This window comes from Peromyscus eremicus, chromosome 2 (genome assembly GCF_949786415.1).
Source record: "Peromyscus eremicus chromosome 2, PerEre_H2_v1, whole genome shotgun sequence".
Lineage (NCBI taxonomy): Eukaryota > Metazoa > Chordata > Mammalia > Rodentia > Cricetidae > Peromyscus > Peromyscus eremicus.
In genome coordinates, this window is record NC_081417.1 from 156,694,104 (window position 1) to 156,712,557 (window position 18,454).

Below are 18,454 nucleotides of genomic sequence, written 5' to 3' on the forward strand. Positions count from 1 at the left end.
GCCTGAGCTGCATGGTAAAAAAGAAAAGGAAATGCAAGAAAAGTATAGTCATTTCTTTTCGATAGAAAACACTGAGAAGCCAGGCGTGGTTGTGCACGCCTTTAATCCCAGCCCTCGGGAGACGGAGGCAGGTGGATCTCTGTGAGTTCAAGGCCAGCCTGGTTTACGGAGCAAGTTCCAGGACAGCCAGGGCTGTTACATAGAGAAACCCTGTCTCGAAAAACAAAACAAACAAAAAAAGGCACTGAGAAGAAAAAGAAAGTTGTGTTTCTCACTGCATCCACATGCTAGACAGAGTTCCAAGATCTTGGCCATCCAGAGGCCAAGATCAGACTTCACCCAAAATACCCAGTGTGCTTTGCATCCAACTAGATCAAGGTTGAGCTCTGAGCCCTCCCCACCCGCATCTTCTTCATAGTCTCTCCCTGAGCTCTTCATTTCTCTCTGGATATGAAGAAGCAGAAAAAGGGAGAAGAACCTCCAGGCATCACCAGAAGAGGGGCAGTGCTCACTGTTGCAGAGTAAAAAGATAACAGCCAATTTGTCAAGAAGCACTGACAAAAAAGATAAAGTTGGAAGTAATTAACTGGCTGACACACTGGGAGCAATGTGCCTGCCAGTAGCTCCCTAAATCAGCCAGAGCCTTGGAAACGCGACAGCCATTCATCATTTTTACAGCATGCCTCTGACAGGCTCCTCAGTTGGAAACCTGGCCCGCACAGAGTCTGTGCTTTGACACTATGAGGCTTGAACCAACCTGTGCCACATGCTGGGTTGGATTAGGTCTGAGGTCCACATCCATCCAGGAGACGCTTGCAAGCAGAATATACCCAGCCTGTCACCAGGCAGTGCTTGGCCTCCAGGGACAGTTTCCAGAGGGCACATGGAGTTGTGAGTGCCTGCACAGCTTTCCTTGTGGCCTGGATCCACCAGGTACCACTGTCAGCCAGCTGGATTCTCTTGGTGATGGCTTGTTGGCACAGCATTAAGAAGAATTATGAGGCCAATTGTAATAACTCACACCTAAAATCCCAGCATTGCAGTAGCTGAGACAGGAGAAAGCAGGTTCATTGGACTACATAGTGAGACCATCTCAAAACTCAGGAAACAAAACAAAAAAGGACGTGTGAAGTATCTTAGTAAAATAGAAATGCCTATGTTATGTGCCAAAGCAGGATGCAGGAGTGTGTGTTGGGCATCACTCTGTAAAATGTGTTTAATTAATATGCACAGGTGAGATTATTTTAAATTACAATTATATTGTAATAAACTTCCCTACCCTGAATATTTCTTAATTTGGAGTGGGGAGACTGGAGATAGTTTAGTGGAATAGCACTTTCCTAGCACATGTGTGAGGTCCTGGGTTCAATCACCAGCACCTTGTGCCACCAGAAAACCTGTGTGTTTGCCTCTCTGTGTCTTCCTTCTCCAGCAAGTCACAAAGACGCTTTGTCAGGTGTGGTAGCTTATGCCCATGTTCCCAGCACTCTGACTGACATGAGAAATAGCACTGAGGTTCAAGGACCAGCGTAGGCTACATAGGAAGACTGTCTCAGAAAACCAAAAACTAAAATAAGCAAATAAAAACACTGTATAAGATATCCTCACTCAGTAAAATGAATTTAAAAAAGAAAGAAAGAAAAGAAAACAAGATATCCTCATTCTCAACAATTTCTAAAATGTGCGGTTTCTTTATGCCTCTTCCACCCTAGCCATGAGGATCACACTATCTCGCTGCACAGTTACCGTGTCCTCTAGACAGAACAGACATCCTGGGAACTGTCCAAAGGGGAGGGATGAGGATGCTACAGGAGCTTTTCCTTCTGAGGAAACTCAGGAATTAAGACAGCAGGAACCTTGTGGAAGCTCAGAAAATAGCCACTTGGCTTATATTAACTTTGATTTAGATATATGATCCTGCTGCCTCAGCTTCCTGGTGCTGGGATTGTGTGTGTGTGTGTGTGTGTGTGTGTGTGTGTGTGTGTGTGTGTGTGTGTACACATGCACAAAGACCAGAAGAAGGTATCTAGTGTCCTCCTCTATCACTCTTCACTATTCCTTTGAGGCAGAATCTCTCCCTCAACCTGGGTGCTTTCCTCAGCTAGGAGTCTTAGTACCATAGATTCCTGAAAGTTGCAAAAAGTACCAAATGTTCCAACTTCGAATGTCTGTGATGGGGCCCATCTTTTCTTTCATAATGTGCAGGGGAAATGCTAAAAATTTCCTTTCTCTAAGTTTTTAAAAAAGTAAATTTGCCGAGTAGTGGTGGTGCATGCCTTTAATCCTAGCACTCAAGGCATGTGGTCTATGAGATCTGGGCCAGCCTGGTCTACAGAGCAAGTTTCAAGACAGCCAAGGTTACACAGAGAAACCCTGTCTTGGAAAAGAAAAATTTTCTTTTAATTGAATTAGTTAATTGTGTGTGTGAGAGAGAGCGCATGTCAGCACATTTGTGCAGTATTACACACGTGGAAGCTGAGGGCAACTTTTGGGAGTCAGTTCTCACCTTCTACTATGTGAGTTCTAGGGTCAAACTCAGGTTCTCAGACTTGGTGACAAGTGTCTTTACCCACTGAGCCATCTCACCTTTTGGTTTCCCACCATATTCCTTCCTGTCTGCATTTAAATGACCCCACCTCACCTCCTCTTGGTCAGGTTTTTTTTGTTTTGTTTTTTGTTTTGTTTTTCGAGACAGGGTTTCTCTGTGTAGCTTTGCGCCTTTCCTGGAACTCACTTGGTAGCCCAGGCTGGCCTCGAACTCACAGAGATTCGCCTGGCTCTGCCTCCCGAGTGCTGGGATTAAAGGCGTGTGCCACCACTGCCCGGCTCGGTCAGGTTTTAAATATCCCTTTGCTTCCTGTCTTCGCTGCTGTCCTTCCATCTTGAAACTAATCTATTCCAAAAGAGACTGTTGTGGAGGCCCCTGAACAAAACATTCTGTGGTTCCAAGACTCTTGAACTGCCTGATGAAGACGTCAGGGCGTAGCCAACCTTTTCATCCTGGCTCTGGAGGGGCATCAACAGTTCTGTTGTTAATCTGTGCTGGGCACCGAACTGACTCGGTGCTGGGAGAAGCAGTTCTGTGCTATGAAAACAACCGATGAAGTGCTTGGGATCCAGAGCCGTGCTCGGCACCATCCCTTGTGGCCCTCAAGACCCCCATTCCATCCCCTGTGGCCCTCAAGACCCCCATTCCATCCCTTGTGGCCCTCAAGACCCCCATTCCATCCCCTGTGGCCCTCAAGACCCTCATTCCATCCCCTGTGGCCACTCAAGACCCCCATTCCATCCCCTGTGGCCACTCAAGACACCCATTCCATCCCCTGTGGCCCTCAAGACCCCCATTCCATCCCCTGTGGCCACTCAAGACCCCCATTCCATCCCCTGTGGCCACTCAAGACACCCCATTCCATCCCCTGTGGCCACTCAAGACCCCCATTTCATCCCCTGTGGCCGCTCAAGACACCCATTCCATCCCCTGTGGCCGCTTAAGACACCCATTCCATCCCCTGCCAGCTGTGGTTCGTGTGCCGTTGTTCCGGTGCCAAGGGAATCCAGAGAATTCCTTTGACAGGGAACCAAGTAAAAGGCAGACAGACGGCAGTCTGCACTAGAAGGAAGGCCCAGGGCCATGTGGAAGCAAGCAGTAACGTTCTCATAAATTCCTGATGGAGCACCAGGGAACCCAGGCATTGCAGATGGAGCACAGATGCTCCCAGTCTGCCTGGGCATCCGCCCCTCCAGGCTTGGTGTGGAAGGCTCTCCTTTGCTTGGCTCTTAACTGCCCTGAGGTCACTAAGGCTCTGAGGCTAAGAGAAGAGAGCGATAAGCAAAGGGCCACAAAGGAAGCAGACTCCAAATCAGCTACTGTGAACAGTGACTAGGAAACCCTTCAGGGACTGTGGTGCTTCTCAGGCAGCAGGAATGGTAGCTGGGCTGTTTGGCTTTTATGTTAGTCACTTTCTTCTCGGTGATACTAGTCTCAAACTGCCTATGAAGAGCCTCAGGATGAGAGATGGACACGTCGGGAGGTTACAGAGGACTAGGAGGAGGGAAGTGGGGTAGATATGCTCTCGACACAGTGTATACATGTGTGAAGTTGTCAGCAATACGTTTTTTTAAAAAATCATAGTTTACAGATAGCCGGGTGGTGGTGGTGGTGGTGGTGGTGGTGGTGGTGGTGGTGGTGGTGGTGGTGGTGGTGGTGCACACTTTTAATCCCAGCACTTGGGAGACACAGGCAGGCAGATCTCTAAGTTCGAGACCAGCCTGGTCTACAGAGTGAGATCCAGAACAGCCAGGGCTGTTACACAGAGAAACCCTGTCTCAAAACAAAACAAAGGAAAGGAAAGGGGAAAAGCCCAGAGGAACAGCTTCGGGGCAGGGGACCACAGGAGTCACCAGGCCCTCCTGCTACCCTGGAGTCTCAGCATCACTCCCACTGTGGCAGCAGCGTGTTCCCTCACTTCAGAACCTTCTCTGGTGTCTGACCAGTCTGCTGTCCTAGCCCCAGAAAAGAAGTGCCCTTTGTGACCTGCTTGTCGGTGAAGACATTGAGGTGGCTTCTTGTCTTTACTCATTAGTTGTAACCAACTCCAGAAAGTGTTTTCCTCAGGTGGCAAGAAGGTTTCCAGTCTCTAGCCCTTGAATTCAGCCTCCCTTTAAAAAGAAAAGAAAAATAACGAGTCTTCTGAAGAGAATGAATAGGCCCCTTTGCCACCTGACTTCCCCGTTTCCTACAGTCAGGTCCATTTGTGGACTCTGGGTTTTACTTTGCAGGTAAGCAGTTTCGACCTGCTTTGTAGACTCCTAACGATGTAAGTCGACTGACCTGTCATTTCCACCCACTGCTAAGTAGCAGTAGCCACCCACGTCTCAGTCTCTGCATCTGCTCGCTGTGTCTTTACCAGCATCAGCAGAGCTGGTTTGTGTTGAGCATTCCTCTGCTGCTGGGCCGAGTCTGCTCAGGTCATTGGCCCCTTGTATCTTTCAGTGTTAGTAGAGAAAGACTGGGAATGGAGGGGGGCGGGTACGCAGGGAGGGTTTACAGGAGGGGCTTTGTGACACTCCCAGCTCTATAAAATGGGTTTTTCAGAAGTGGGGTAGGGAGCAAAGGTGACTTCTTCACAAGAGCAGAATACACACCCTGTCCTTCGGTTCCCATAAAGTGACAATTGCAGGTAATCAGAGGACAACTGTCAGGACTGAGGTCTCTCCTTTTGTCATGTGGGTCTGAGATTGAACTCAGGTTGCCAGACTTGGCAGCAAGAGCTCTAAGATGGCTTTGAAATGGTGGCATGGCATTCAGCAGCCTGTGACCTCTTTTCTTCATATATAAAATGAGTCTATTAGTGACTGTCATTCCTCACATCAATGTAGTACCTGCCATGTGCAGTGAGCACTCTCCTTGATGAAGTGAGTTGTCATAGCACATTACCTCTGAAGGTAGGGTCAAGGAAGAAGGAAACATTAAAGCCTCCAAAAGACAAGCTCTCTTTTTGGAGTAGAGTGAGTTAGAGACAAGATTTCTCTGTAGCCCTGACTGGCCTGGAGCTCACTCAGTAGACCAGGCTGGTCCCGAACTCAGAGATCCACTTGCTTCTGCGAGTACTGGGATTAAAGGCATATGCCACCACTGCCCAGCAGACAGGCTCTCTTAATTAACAAGATTTGGATCCTTTAGGCCTCAAGTCCAAAATTATGAATTTTATCTCTGATTGAGCCCTCACTTTTCATGGGTCTCGGCCAGAGGTAATTTCTCAATAGTTTTCCTTATTGCTACACAAGAGCAGCCCATGGTGGCAAGAAGCCTCTCAGCTCCATGGCCATTGCTTAAGGCCTGATGCCTCCGCTATGCTCAACCTGCTCTGTTTCCCCTTCCTGCTGAGCCCCCTGCATCCCCAAGGCCTGCACAGCAATGTGGGATACCCTGCAGAAGTGATTTGTTTGGACAGCCGAGGGAGTTAGGGCCCAAGGAGGTCTCATTCTCTGTGCACAGTGCTCTATTGGTCTGTCTTACAAGGCTGTGTTGCTAAACCATGGCACTAGTGAAGAGTTTGAATCTGTGCATTAAGATGTCAAATTGTCAGTGATGGTACACGCCTAGTCCCAGAACTTGGGAAGCAGAGGCAGGCAATCTCTGAGTTCGAGGCCAGCCTGATCTCCAGAGCAGTTCCAGGGCAGCCAGGGCTACTCAGAGAAAAACTAAAACAAAACCAAACAAACAAAAAAAGATGTCAGCTTACCACCTCCTAATTTTGACTGTTGTTGTTACACTCTCTAATACGCATAATTAGTGGCAGAATGGATTGGGCAAAGGCATTTTATGTGGTTTTAGTTTTGGTTTTTTGTTTAACCACAATGTCAGTGAGTTTCAGAGTAAACCAAGCACTTTGTAATGTTCATAACTTGTTCTTGAAGCAGAGTATGTTCGGACAAGGTAAGAAGACAGTTGCTAAGACTGATGTGGTGGTTTTCCATTTGGTTTGGTTTGGTTTGTTTTTCAGTCTGGTTAGAGTTAGCACTCTGCTTTAGGCCAGGAGCACTTCACCTTCCTTGTCAGGACAGTTTCCTCCTGCCAGGACCTCCTCCCTCCAAGACTGCCTTTGCAGTCCACTGACAAGAGTACTGAGAACATGAAGTGCCATGTTTCAGGAGTGCTTACTGGCTTTCCTTTTCCTGTGTTCTTAGACTTCCAAAACTACCATTTGGTTAAAGAACTAGACAGTGGCAGAGCTGTACCAAGTAATGCTGGTTAGCAATACAGCTCATCCTACCCTATGAGAGTAGACCACTGAGGTGAGGGCCTTACATGCCATGATACCATGTAGAGGCCAGCCTACATGGTATCCCTTCTCTCCTCTGCCGTGTGGGTCCTGGGGATCAAACTCAGATTGTCAAGCTTGGTAGTAAGTGCCTTTATCCACTGAGCCATCTTGCCCACCCATTGTCCATTTCCTAATAGAGACATCCAGTTGCTCCAGGTGTTAGGGGAACTTTCTGCTTCAGTCTGAGTTTAGGCTCCGTGTCCTTGGCTCGGTGTCCTCATTACTAAGATGGAACAAATCTTAACCTTCCTCGCCTGGTTTTCTCAGGGATGGGAGGCCAAAGGAATGATGGTTGGAAGGGCTGTCAGAAATGTGCTTTGTAAACACGAGGCAGTCAATTATTACTTTCGCAAATGTTAACTTCTCTAGTCCATCAGATTTCTGGGCAGTTCCTTCCAGTTTTATTGGAAGAATAGTGATGGAATTAAAAAAATATGTTTATAACAGCAACCTCTTGCCATATTACCACATGGAATCCAAATCCTAGAATTTCCCAAAACCACTTAAAAATTAATTCTACTCAAGTAGACAGTTTGTACTCTGTGCAGTAAACTAGATCCATGCTCATTAAACCTGTCTAGATTCCCAAGTCGGTATGCCACATGTTGGTGTTTGCCTGGCTAGTGACTGATACAACCACTGTGGCCTGCCTGAGTGTGTTCCTCATTTCCCTGCCCTCCCTCCATAGCAGTAGTAGGCTGTGTTTAGCACTGGCTCAGCTGCTCAAGTTCCTCGTAGAATGAGGGGCTAAGGCTTGCAGTTCTGCTTTCAGGGCCATCTTGTAGCCTCTGATGAATTAACTCTAGGGACCAGGGCTTCAGTGGCACTGCTCAGCAGCCGGCACACAGTGCAGTTCTCCAGTTCTGTGGGCCCCAACACCACCTGGAGGTGACTTTAGTGAAGAGCATCAGTATGCTGATGGCCAGCACTAGAAACTCTGCTCCCACAAGATTTACTGCAGAGGGAGGGAGTTGTCCCTGAAGAGGGACCAAAGAAGCCTGTGGATTTGAAGATAGTGGGCTGTGGCAGATGAGCAGTGAGCATGAATGGAGAGCCTGGGAATTATGCCATTTTTTTAAAAAAAATTATTTTTATGTCAGTGAATATTTGCCTATGCGTATATATGTGCACCACGTATGTGCATGGCCCATACAGGCCAGATGAGGCCGTCAGATCCCCTTAGAACTTGAGTTACAGGCAGTTGTGAGCCGTCCTGGGGGTACTGAAAACCAAACCTGCATCCTCATTAAAAGCAGCAAGTGTTCTTAACTACTAAGCCATAAAAAACGTTTAAATGTGTGACTGAGAGCATAGCTCAGTAGAAAAGCACATGCCTAGCACACATGAGGCTCTGGACATGCACTGCCTGCCAGACGGCGTCTGTCCAGAGAACAGGCCAGAATACCACATACTAGCCTTTACTGCCCCTCAGACTGGGGCAGGAAACCCCCTTCTCTCAGGTGAAGTCGTTCAAGCTGGCTTTCTGGGTGGCGATAGGTGATGGACACCCCTGTGTCTGTGAGACCTCATTCTTGGGATGCTGGTGAGCCATCTTGCCTGGTGTCCCCCGACCCCTCTCCTTCAGATGCACGAGTGTAACTGTGTCCTCCTTTTGTCTCCTCAGCATCAATAATAAGCTACAACAGCCTGAGGCAGCTTCCGGGGTGTTAGAATATGCCATGAAACACTTTGGAGAGCTGGTAAGTGCCTTCTGATTCCTTCTAGAAAGACAAGTAGAGACCTGGCTACAGAGACACTCAGCCACCACCTTGAAAAAGTTACTCTCCCTATCTGTGGGGTTTTTCCTTAATTTGTGAGGCTCTAAATGCCAGCTTGCCTGTATCCTAAGGATGAAAGGGACCGTGTAAGACGGACCACATTCCCATGGAATGGAGACGAGGGGGAGTGATGGTGCACAGTCTTCTCAGCAGTGGTGCTTGGTGGGAACTCTTAGCATGTAATGTGTGATGAGTGCTCCACATGCTTCATCTGGCTCCATCCTCACAGGAGCACACTGAAGTGGCTGTTGTCACTGTCCCTTTCTCAGTGAGGGACTGTGGACCCAGCAGGGTGAACACCTGTGAGCTAACAGAGCAGGATTTGAACTTGGGCAGGTGGGCACCAAGACCTGGCCTATCACCTGTGTATCGCCTGTGGCAGAGCCCTTGTGCCTGTCCCTGGGTTAACACCCAGTACACTGTGTTAGAAACTAGCCAATTCCCCAAGAGGAAACTGAAGTGCCTCCTTTTAATCCCTGATGCCCAAGGACTTTCTGTTTCATTGTTACTTATGTAGCTGCTTCTCTGCTCCCTCCTTACCTGTCATAAGCAAATCATTCCCATGACTTCTTGCAGTTTCAGAAGGTGCTTTGATGATCCCTAAATGTATAACACCAACTTAATCAGTTTAACTGGGACCCTGGAAGGCCAGGAAACTCTGGGTCCATATATTTGATGCGGAGCCTTTATTAATTGTGTAGGTCACTTACAGTGCTTTGCCTTAATCAAAAGGCAGGGGCTTCTAGTTGATTCTCTGGCATTGTGCCTCCTTTAGAACACTGGGCTGAAACTTGAGGCCATCTTTCACCATCTTAAACATGAATTGCCTGTAAACAAACTGAGGACAGCATCTCTCCAGATGCCAAAACACAAAGAACAATGTCTCATCCATCTTTGCCACAGTCCTTGTTTGTAGAAGGCAGAGAGCACACAGTGTACTCCCCAGGCCAAGCTGCACTCTGCTGCAATAGCCCTGGAGCCTGGGCCCCCTTAAGTCTGGGTGAAACAAGGGTTCTTTGCACATCTGGTGTTCAGTGATCTGCCAACAGATGGCTCATACTCCGGTGCTCAGAGTGCCAACCGTGAATGGAAGTCTCTCCATCCTCAGGTTCTAAAGGTGGCCGTTAGCTCAGGATTATTGCTAAACCGTGGTGGATTTTCTGTGATATTTAGGTAGCTGAATCATATTAAGCTTGACGATGGTTTGCCTTAGCTTGGCAGATCCTGTGCTTTCTCAGCACAATTTATGTAACGGCAATCTCATTAGAATTTCGTGTGATTCATTGCTTAAACCGTATAGTTTCTGCAACCCATTGCAATTCAAAATGTCCTGCCCCCTGCTTGACCTGCTCCATATGCTGCTGGTTCACCAAGGGTATGCCACGCATTAGTCACTGGCTCCTTGTGTAGAAGTTCAACCTGGGACATTTATCTGTGCTGCCCTTCATCTTGGAGTGTTTCACTACATTTCTCTGTAAGTCATTTTTCTCCGAGTTCTCTTTCATATGTAGGCAAATAGAAATATTACTCTTGGCTTTAAGGATGAAGTGTAGTTTACTTTCCACGGATAGGCTGATCTCAGCAACCACCACCTCCACCCCCTGGCGCTGGGGTGAAGGCTGATGTGGCATTGGTTGGTGCGTAGACAACAGTGGATATTGGAAGGAAGTGCAGTCAACATTACAAGTCGAAAGGCTTCCTACCTGGGTTCAGCAAGAAGAGGTCCTTTCAGGCCACTCAACAGAATAGTGCTTCCTTCTGCCTCTGCTACGTAAACACCAGTTTTATCTAGAAAGGGGAGGAAGGAGCAGGGGAAACTAATGTGGGCCCTGCATGTATGATATCCAACTTCCACCTCAGAATCGAGTTGTTCTTTAAGGACCCTCTGGAGAGCCAGTAGCCTGGCCTGGTGCAGAAATAGCCTCCTCCTGAGCTGATGAAGAGACTTAAAGGCAGACAGAAAACACAGAGACAGTCTCCCGGTCATTCCGGTCTGGAACTTCCAGACGGAGCGGAGCGCTTTCACGCACATGGACACCACTCACTGTCAGCAGCGTGGCGCTCTGCCTGCCAGGACAATGGAATCCCTCCTTTGGCCTTGATGCTGTACAAGTGCCAAGTGCTACCCAGAGGGTAATGCTGGATGGAAGACTGTAGAGGGATGAAAGGTTGTCCAAAACATTTTAAGTAGTAGTGTTCTTTGTATTTTAAATTACTTCCTGGAAGTTTAGAAAGGCATTAAGAATATAGAGAATCAAGGGCCTCTGAAAAGAAGCAGCTGTGGCCCGGGCTGCTGTGCCTGTCACACAGCCCGACGTCAGCAGTGCAGCAGACTGGAGTGCAGGAGTTGTGGTGGGGGCCCACTTTCCCTGCATGCTTCCCCCTGTGTACTAATGCTCCCAAGACCACCGGAAGTGATGGGGGTAGAGCTGGACCCTCCGTGTGCTCAGTTTATCTCAGGATTCAGGATCTGTCATTAGTGTGCGCAGGAAATAGCATTTCTACCTCTGTCAAACAGCCTACCTCCAGATAAGTTCCTTCAGCCTAAGCTCAGACGTGCTGATAAGTGAGGTCTGTATGAATATAGTACAGCGTAGGAAAGAGCGTGTGGACTCAAAAGCATAAACACTTGCTCTCCACAGGAGATCCAGGCCACCTGGTATGAGAAGTTGCATGAGTGGGAGGATGCTCTTGTGGCCTATGATAAGAAGATGGACACGAACAAGGATGACCCAGAGCTGATGCTGGGCCGCATGCGCTGTCTTGAAGCCTTGGGGGAATGGTGAGCTGCACTGGGGTGATGACCTGAGTGTTCAGGAGAGGCTCCTGTCTCCAGGGAGTCTTCCCCCAGACTCTTGCTCCGTGCCACTGATGCTTTCCCAGGAATCGTTCGTAACTTTGGTGTTTCTTTTCTCTTCTGCCTCAGCACACAGTTGGTTCGATTTTTGTTGTTTGAGTCCCTCTCACTCTGTAGCCCGTGCTGGCCTGGAACTTGTGGCAGTCCTCCTGCCTCAACCACCCTAGTTATGGAATTGCAGGTGTGCGCCACTGTCCCCAGCTTTGTTGTTTTGTGTTTTTTGTTTTCTTACTCTGCATAATGCTGCAAGCCGAAGAGTCCACTGGCTGTCCTTCCAGAGGTCCTGAGTTCAATTCAGAGCAACCACATGGTGGCTCACAACCATCTCTAATGGAATCTGGTGCCCTCTTCCGGTGTGCAGGCATTCATACAAATAGAGCACTCATATACATAAAATACATAAAGAAAGAAAGAAAGAAATCTTAAAAAATACAAAACAAAATGAGCAGACAAAGCACGTGAGCTCTTGGTAATACTCTTAGGAAAGGACAGTGACTACCCTCTGCCTCTGCGTCACAGCTGTCAGAGAGCACAGGACTGACCACACAGGGTACCAAAGACAAAATCCAGCACTTGCTGTGAGGCTGTTGGGCCAAGCAAATGAACGGTTGTGCAAGCTGCAAAGGCGTCTTCCTGAACCTAACCGACATCGACTTTGGGAAAAGCTACTGTGGCTTTTAGCCCTCAGTGGCAGTGGTTGCTAATCCCCAAGGCAGAACATGATACAGTATTTCACATGAAAATGTAATGTCAATGAATTTAGGAGGCAGCAGTGGCGCACACCTTCAATCCCAGCACTTGGGATGCAGAGGCAGGAGGATCTTTGTGAGTTTGAGGCCAGCCTGGTCTACAGAGTGAGTTCCAGCCAAGACTGTTACACAAACCCTGTCCCGAAAAACCAAAAACAAACAAACAAAGAACTCCAGAAGATGGAGAGTGGGAGGTAACAGTCGCTGAAGTGCTTGCTGTACAATAAGCATGAGGTCTGGGTTCAGATCCCCAGTGCTCACAGACAAGCCAGACGTGGTGTGCAGCTAACCACAGTGCTAGAGAGACAGACAAGCGATCCCTGGAGCTCCTGGCCAGCCAGTCCTGCCAAGCTGGTGAGTTCTGGGTTCAGAAAGAGATCCTGTCTCAAAAAATAAGGGGCAAGAGGGCCGGCAGGAGAGATGGCTCACCCATACCAGCACATGCTACAGAGCATGAGGACTTGTGTTCACATCCCAGTGCCCACACAAAAAGCTGGACATGGCACACGCGTGTACTTGTGAGCCCAAACATGTGGAGGACAGAGACAAAAGGCTTGCCAGTGTTTACGTTGCTGGCCTCACTCCAGGCACAGTGAGAAACCTTTTCTTGGGGCTGGAGTGATGGCTCAGCTGTTAAGAGCTGGCTGCTTTTCGAGAGGACCGAAGTTTGATTCCCAGCAACCACATGGTGGCTCACAACAGTCTGGAACTCCAGTTCCATGGATCTAACACCCTCTTCTGGTCTCTGTGGGCACCAAGCACGCGTGGTACACAGACATACACACAGGCAAGACACCCATACATATAAAACTTTTATTTTAATTTTAAAAAGCTGTCTCAAAGTAATTAAGGCAGAGAGTGATGAAACAGGACGATGACATCCTTCGCTGGCCTCCACACATGCACACAGCACACACCCATGCATGTGCAGGACACCACACAATCAATCAGTAAGGTGAGGGCAGCTGAGGAAGGAACCTGACATTGACCTCTGGCCTGTGCGTGTGCACATGAATACAAGTAAATTATACTCGCACAAAAATGGTGATGGGTGGATGAACTGACAAAAAATATTTGAAAAGTGCTTGTCTAATTTAACCAGAACTAGGAAAACTAAAAGTTATTGTATATTTTCATAAGTAAACATTTTTCTTTCTTTCTTTCTTTCTTTCTTTCTTTCTTTCTTTCTTTCTTTCTTTCTTTCTTTCTTTCTTTTTTAAGATTGATTTATTTATTATGTATACAGTGTTTTGTCTACATGTATGCTGAAGTATCCAGAAGAGGGCACCAGATCTCATTACAGATGGTTGTGAGCCATCATGTGGTTGCTGGGAATTGAACTCAGGACCTTTGGAAGAGCAAGCAGTGCTCTTAACCTCTGAGCCATCTCTCCAGCCCCATGAACATCTTATATCCATTCCTCAGTGAAAGGAAGAAGCATATTCTACCAAATCTGCTTCATTAGTTTATACAACTAAAGGTGTTTTAAGTCCAACAAGTATCTAAAACTACACTGCCTGGTTCGGTAGCCACTAGCCGCGCCTGGCTATTTTAAAACTGAGTAAGATTGAAAGGCAGTTCCACGGTCACGCTGGCCACACATCAGTGCTCAGAAGCCTTTGTGGCTCCTTCGTCAGGCAGTGCCTACAGAGCTTTCCATCCTCGTGGCAAGCTCTGCTAGACAGCTCTGATCTGGAGGAAGAAGGGGTGTTCAGAATGACCCATGTTATCTCAAAATAGGGTTTTGTTTTTCCTACTTTCTACTCTGCTGTCCTGCAGCCATATCTTAGGAGAAAGATAAAACAGCTGTAAATATTTCTAAATTTAGATCTGATCAGTTCTGAAATGCTTTAGTGTTTCCCCATGGCCTTTGAGTGGCCTACTGTACTGTGGCTTTAACCCACTTACTCAGCGTTTCTCGGTGGACGCTGTCTCCTGTCTCTCTTCAAAGCCCACTCTCATTCCCTTGTTCCTGCTGCTGCCATCCTTCCCTTTCCTTTCTCTTTAGAACCACTGCTTCTTTCCCTTGCACTCTTCGGTGGCTTTTCCTTTCTCTTGCCCTCCCTTTGCAATTAGAGCTGACACTTTCCCTGACTGAACTGAGTAGGGACAGCTTGGATACCTTGGAAAATCAGAGATGTGGTTTTTGTCTGCCCCTTAAATAACAGGCTCACAGCCTGAGGTCTCTCGAGAGCAAGTGACATGGGCCTCTCCTTGCCACAGTTCCCACTCCCATACACCTCCAGTCTCTTGGGTTCTTTCCAGTTTTATAATTACCTACAAAGTCTAAGGGGCTAGTATGCTGACCTAGGGCTTTAAGAATGTGGAAGTCTAAGAGAGACCTTAAAAGAGATGGAGGAAGCAGGATTCCTTCCTGGTCATTTGCAGCTTTCTGATAAAGCTGATCAATTCTGTTTAGAGTGCAATTCTGTTTAGAGTGCAATTTCTGAATTTCTTTCAGCGTGAGCACATATTCTGAACCTGCCCGAGGCAGGCATTTACTGAAGGCGCCACCAGAAACTATGGGGAATCAGCAGTGAGCAGCATACAAATGTCCCCTCTCCATGCTCATTTGACTCCTGGGTGCTAACCAGAGATGGAACCCCAGCACTGTGGCACCCGGGACACACGCACCTCCTCATACTCCCCACACAGCCTCCGAGTCTCTTGAGCACAGAGTCAGTGGGGTTGAAAGCACAGGCCAAGCAGTGGAAGTCCTCCAAATGAAAGGGCTTGCTCAGCTTCCTGCCGCAGCACTACGCGGGAGGCCAGAGGGGTACCCTTTCCTCCTCCGGTGGCTCACACAGCCCAGCAGCTGCCCCATGGACTGTATTTGTTTCTGTCTCCCTCTCTCCATTGCGGTGACTTCTACACTCCTCTCTGGGCCAGTTGCCTGTAAGCTGGGTGGTCCCTGCCTGTCTCCTGCAGCCGCAGTGTTCCACGGGACAGCCTCAGCACTGCTCTGCTGCTTTCTGCCTCGGGGGAACTATCAGGGAGAAAGAACCCTTGAGCTAGCTTCCTTCTTGCCTCGAGTTGAAAAGGAAACCCCATAGCCCCTGGCACAAAAACAGTGATCCTCACAGCAGTAGAGGGAGGCTGACCCTGCCATGGCCATAAGCCATTGTAAAGTTCGTGGCATGTAAGCATGAGAACCTGAGTTGGAATCTCTAGCACCCATGTAAACAGCTGAGCTGGGGAAGCAGAGAGGCAGATCCCTGGAGCTCACTGGCCAGCCAGACTAGCCAGTAAGTGAGCTCCAGGGTCAGTAAGACCCTGTCTCCAAACATTGGATATCAGCCTCTAACCTCCACATGTATTCATGCATATGTACTCGCTCATATGCTCGCTCGCTCTCTCTCTCTCTCTCTCTCTCTCTCTCTCTCTCTCTCTAGATATATATATATATATAGATATATATATAGATATATATATCTATATATATATATCAGACACACATATCATAGACACAAATTAGAATTCTCATTGGAGTTAATATAGTCAAAGCATTTGAATTCAAAGAAATTGTCTTTATGAAGCCCAAAACAGTAGAACGAATATACAGCGATAAAAATTGAATGATTTTTGGGGCTGGAGAGTTGGCTCAGAAATTAAGAGCACTGGCTGCTCTTCAAGAGGTCCTGAGTTCCAGCACTCGGGAGGCAGAGGCAGGCGGATCTCTGTGAGTTCGAGGCCAGCCTGGTCTCCAAAGCGAGTTCCAGGAAAGGCGCAAAGCTCCACAGAGAAACCCTGTCTCGAAAAAACCAAAAAAAAAAAAAAAAAAAAAAAAAAAAAAGAGGTCCTGAGTTCAATTCCCAGCAACTACATGGTGACTCACAACCATCTATAATGAGATCTGGTGCCTTCTTCTGGCCTGCGGGCATACCTAATAAATAAATGTATCTTTTAAAGATTTTTAATACTTTTTAAAAATTGGAATTCTAGCTGGGCAGTGGTGGCACACACTTTTAAGCCCAGTACTCAGGAGGCAGAGACAGGTGGATCTCTGTTGAGTTCGAGGCTAGTCTTGTCTATAAGCTGAATATAAGAGAATTCCAGGGCTTGAGAGATGGCTCAGAGGTTAAGAGCACTGACTGCTCTTCCAAAGGTCCTGAGTTCAATTCCAGCAACCACATGGTGATTCATAACCATCTGTAATGAGATCTGGTGCCCTCTTCTGACCTGCAGCTATACATGCAGGCAGAACACTGTATACATAATAAATAAACTTATTTAAAAAAAAGAGAGAGAGAGAATTCCAGGACACACTAAAACCTACACAGAGAAACCCTGTCTCGAAACACCAAAAAAAAAAAAAAAAAAAAAAAAAGTTGAAATTCTAGGCCTGGTAGGATATTTGCAGATAATGGAGCTTTCTTTCTAACCTTCAGAGACAGCCCAACAAAAATGCACCAGTCAATTTCTATGCTTTGACCCATGCAAATAAATAGATATCGAAGTTCTTATTTATATGTTTGTTTGTTTAAAAAAAAGAAGTTGACTCTGCTTCCGGTGCTGAGCTAACACTTTGCAGTGTGCCTCTCTGAAAGGAAAGACGAAAGAGAATTCTAGCTGTATCTTGACGTTCCTGCGAACCCAGGCTCACCTTCACCCTTGCACAGTGCAGAAGCAGAGTGTGGACGCAACAGTTTTGTCTTGTCTCTCTTGCTCTCTTGCTCTCTCTCTGTAAGCTGGGGTTGGAGCCCAGGACCTTATAGTCTTGCCAGCAATTTACCACCAAGCCACAACTCCAGGCCCTAAGAGGGCACGTTAACTGGCAATAGGAAGTTCCTCTTCTTGTCAGGCATGGTGACTCACACCTGTGATAATTGAGATGCTAGCACAAGAGATTTGCCTCTCAAGTTTGAGGCCATCCTGGGCTACATAGTGGGTTGTAGGTCAGCTCGAGCTACAAAGTGAGACTGTCTCAACAAAATGGAAATCCCTATTCTGGTGTGGCTCTGTTCTTTTTGAATATTGGAGCTTTTTTATTCATTTAAATTGTATTTACTTGTATGAGTGTTTTCTCTAGGTGTATGTATGTGCACCACATCTGTGCCTTGTGCCCACAAAGCTCAGAAGGCGGCACTGGATCCCCTGGAACTAGAGTTACAGACAGTTGTGAGCCTCCGTGTTGGTGCTGGGAACCAAGCTTGGTTTCTCTGGAAAAGCAGCCAGTGCTCTTACCCATTGAGCCATCCCTTCAGCCCCCTGTTGGCAGTTAAGCATTATTCATATCTCAGTGACTAGCTGGTTATAATGTGTGTGCCAGTAATCCCAGCACTTGAGAGAAGGATCAGCCTGGGCTACATAAAACTCTGTGTCAAAAATATACAGATAAGGGGCTGGAGAGATAGCTCAACTGTCTTCCAGGGAGCCGGAGTTCAGATTGCAGCACCCACATCAAGCAGCCTTCCCTGTAGCTTTGCCCTCAGAATGAATGTCCAGATGTTTCTCTTCTTTGTAGACCTGCCATTAAAAAAAAAGACCCCAGATCGCACTGAGAGGACAAAAGTCACTCAGCATCTATGAAGGCACCAGATGTTCATGGTATTTTACACCATACAGAGTTAGACACAGCATTCTGCTTGATAGATCTACACTTGAAAAATGGGCGCTAGACCCTTGAAACCACAAACAACCTGTCCACTTCTGTTTCCAGGCTCCAAGTTCCAGGCAGGCCCACCATACCACTTCCTGTGGAGCCCTAGCTAACCCAAAGGAGGTTAATGGGTTGTAGGGAAGTTTTACCAACCTGCCTGCTTGTTTCTCTTCCTCCAGGGGGCAGCTTCATCAGCAGTGCTGTGAAAAGTGGACTCTGGTTAATGATGAGACCCAGGCTAAGATGGCCCGGATGGCTGCTGCAGCAGCGTGGGGTTTAGGTGAGGCTTCCCCATGGGAACCCAGCCAACCTGGAGACTCCATCAAAAAATGAGCCGCAGTGATGCAAGGGTAACAGTCTAGAATGTAAAGACCATCTGTGCCTGTGTACTTATGTCCATTTCACTGTGATTTCGACAAACTCCTTAGACGTGAGTAACAATGGATCTTTGTGGGAGAGCCAAGGAAGACATTGAGGGAACTGGAATCTCATCTGAAATTGAGATGTGCGTAAGATAATACCCCTTCCAGTTCAAGGACTCAGACCCATGTGACTGTACTCATGTTAGACACCAGTAACATGTGCCAGGCTGTGCCTTGTGCTTCTGACTGACCTGCTGTAAATCAGAGTTCCCACAGCTCCTC

The 18,454-nt window shown here is 47.5% G+C and overlaps 1 protein-coding gene across 1 annotated transcript in view; it reads left to right on the top strand.

Annotated features, from left to right (window-relative positions):
• Window positions 1–18,454, top strand: part of Mtor (mechanistic target of rapamycin kinase) — a 114,939-nt gene that overhangs the window by 58,486 nt on the left and 37,999 nt on the right. The window contains exons 29-31 of the mRNA XM_059255372.1: window positions 8,452–8,527; window positions 11,248–11,387; window positions 17,990–18,090. Coding sequence (XP_059111355.1) covers window positions 8,452–8,527; window positions 11,248–11,387; window positions 17,990–18,090 — 317 coding nt within the window. The remainder of the gene's footprint in view (window positions 1–8,451; window positions 8,528–11,247; window positions 11,388–17,989; window positions 18,091–18,454) is intronic.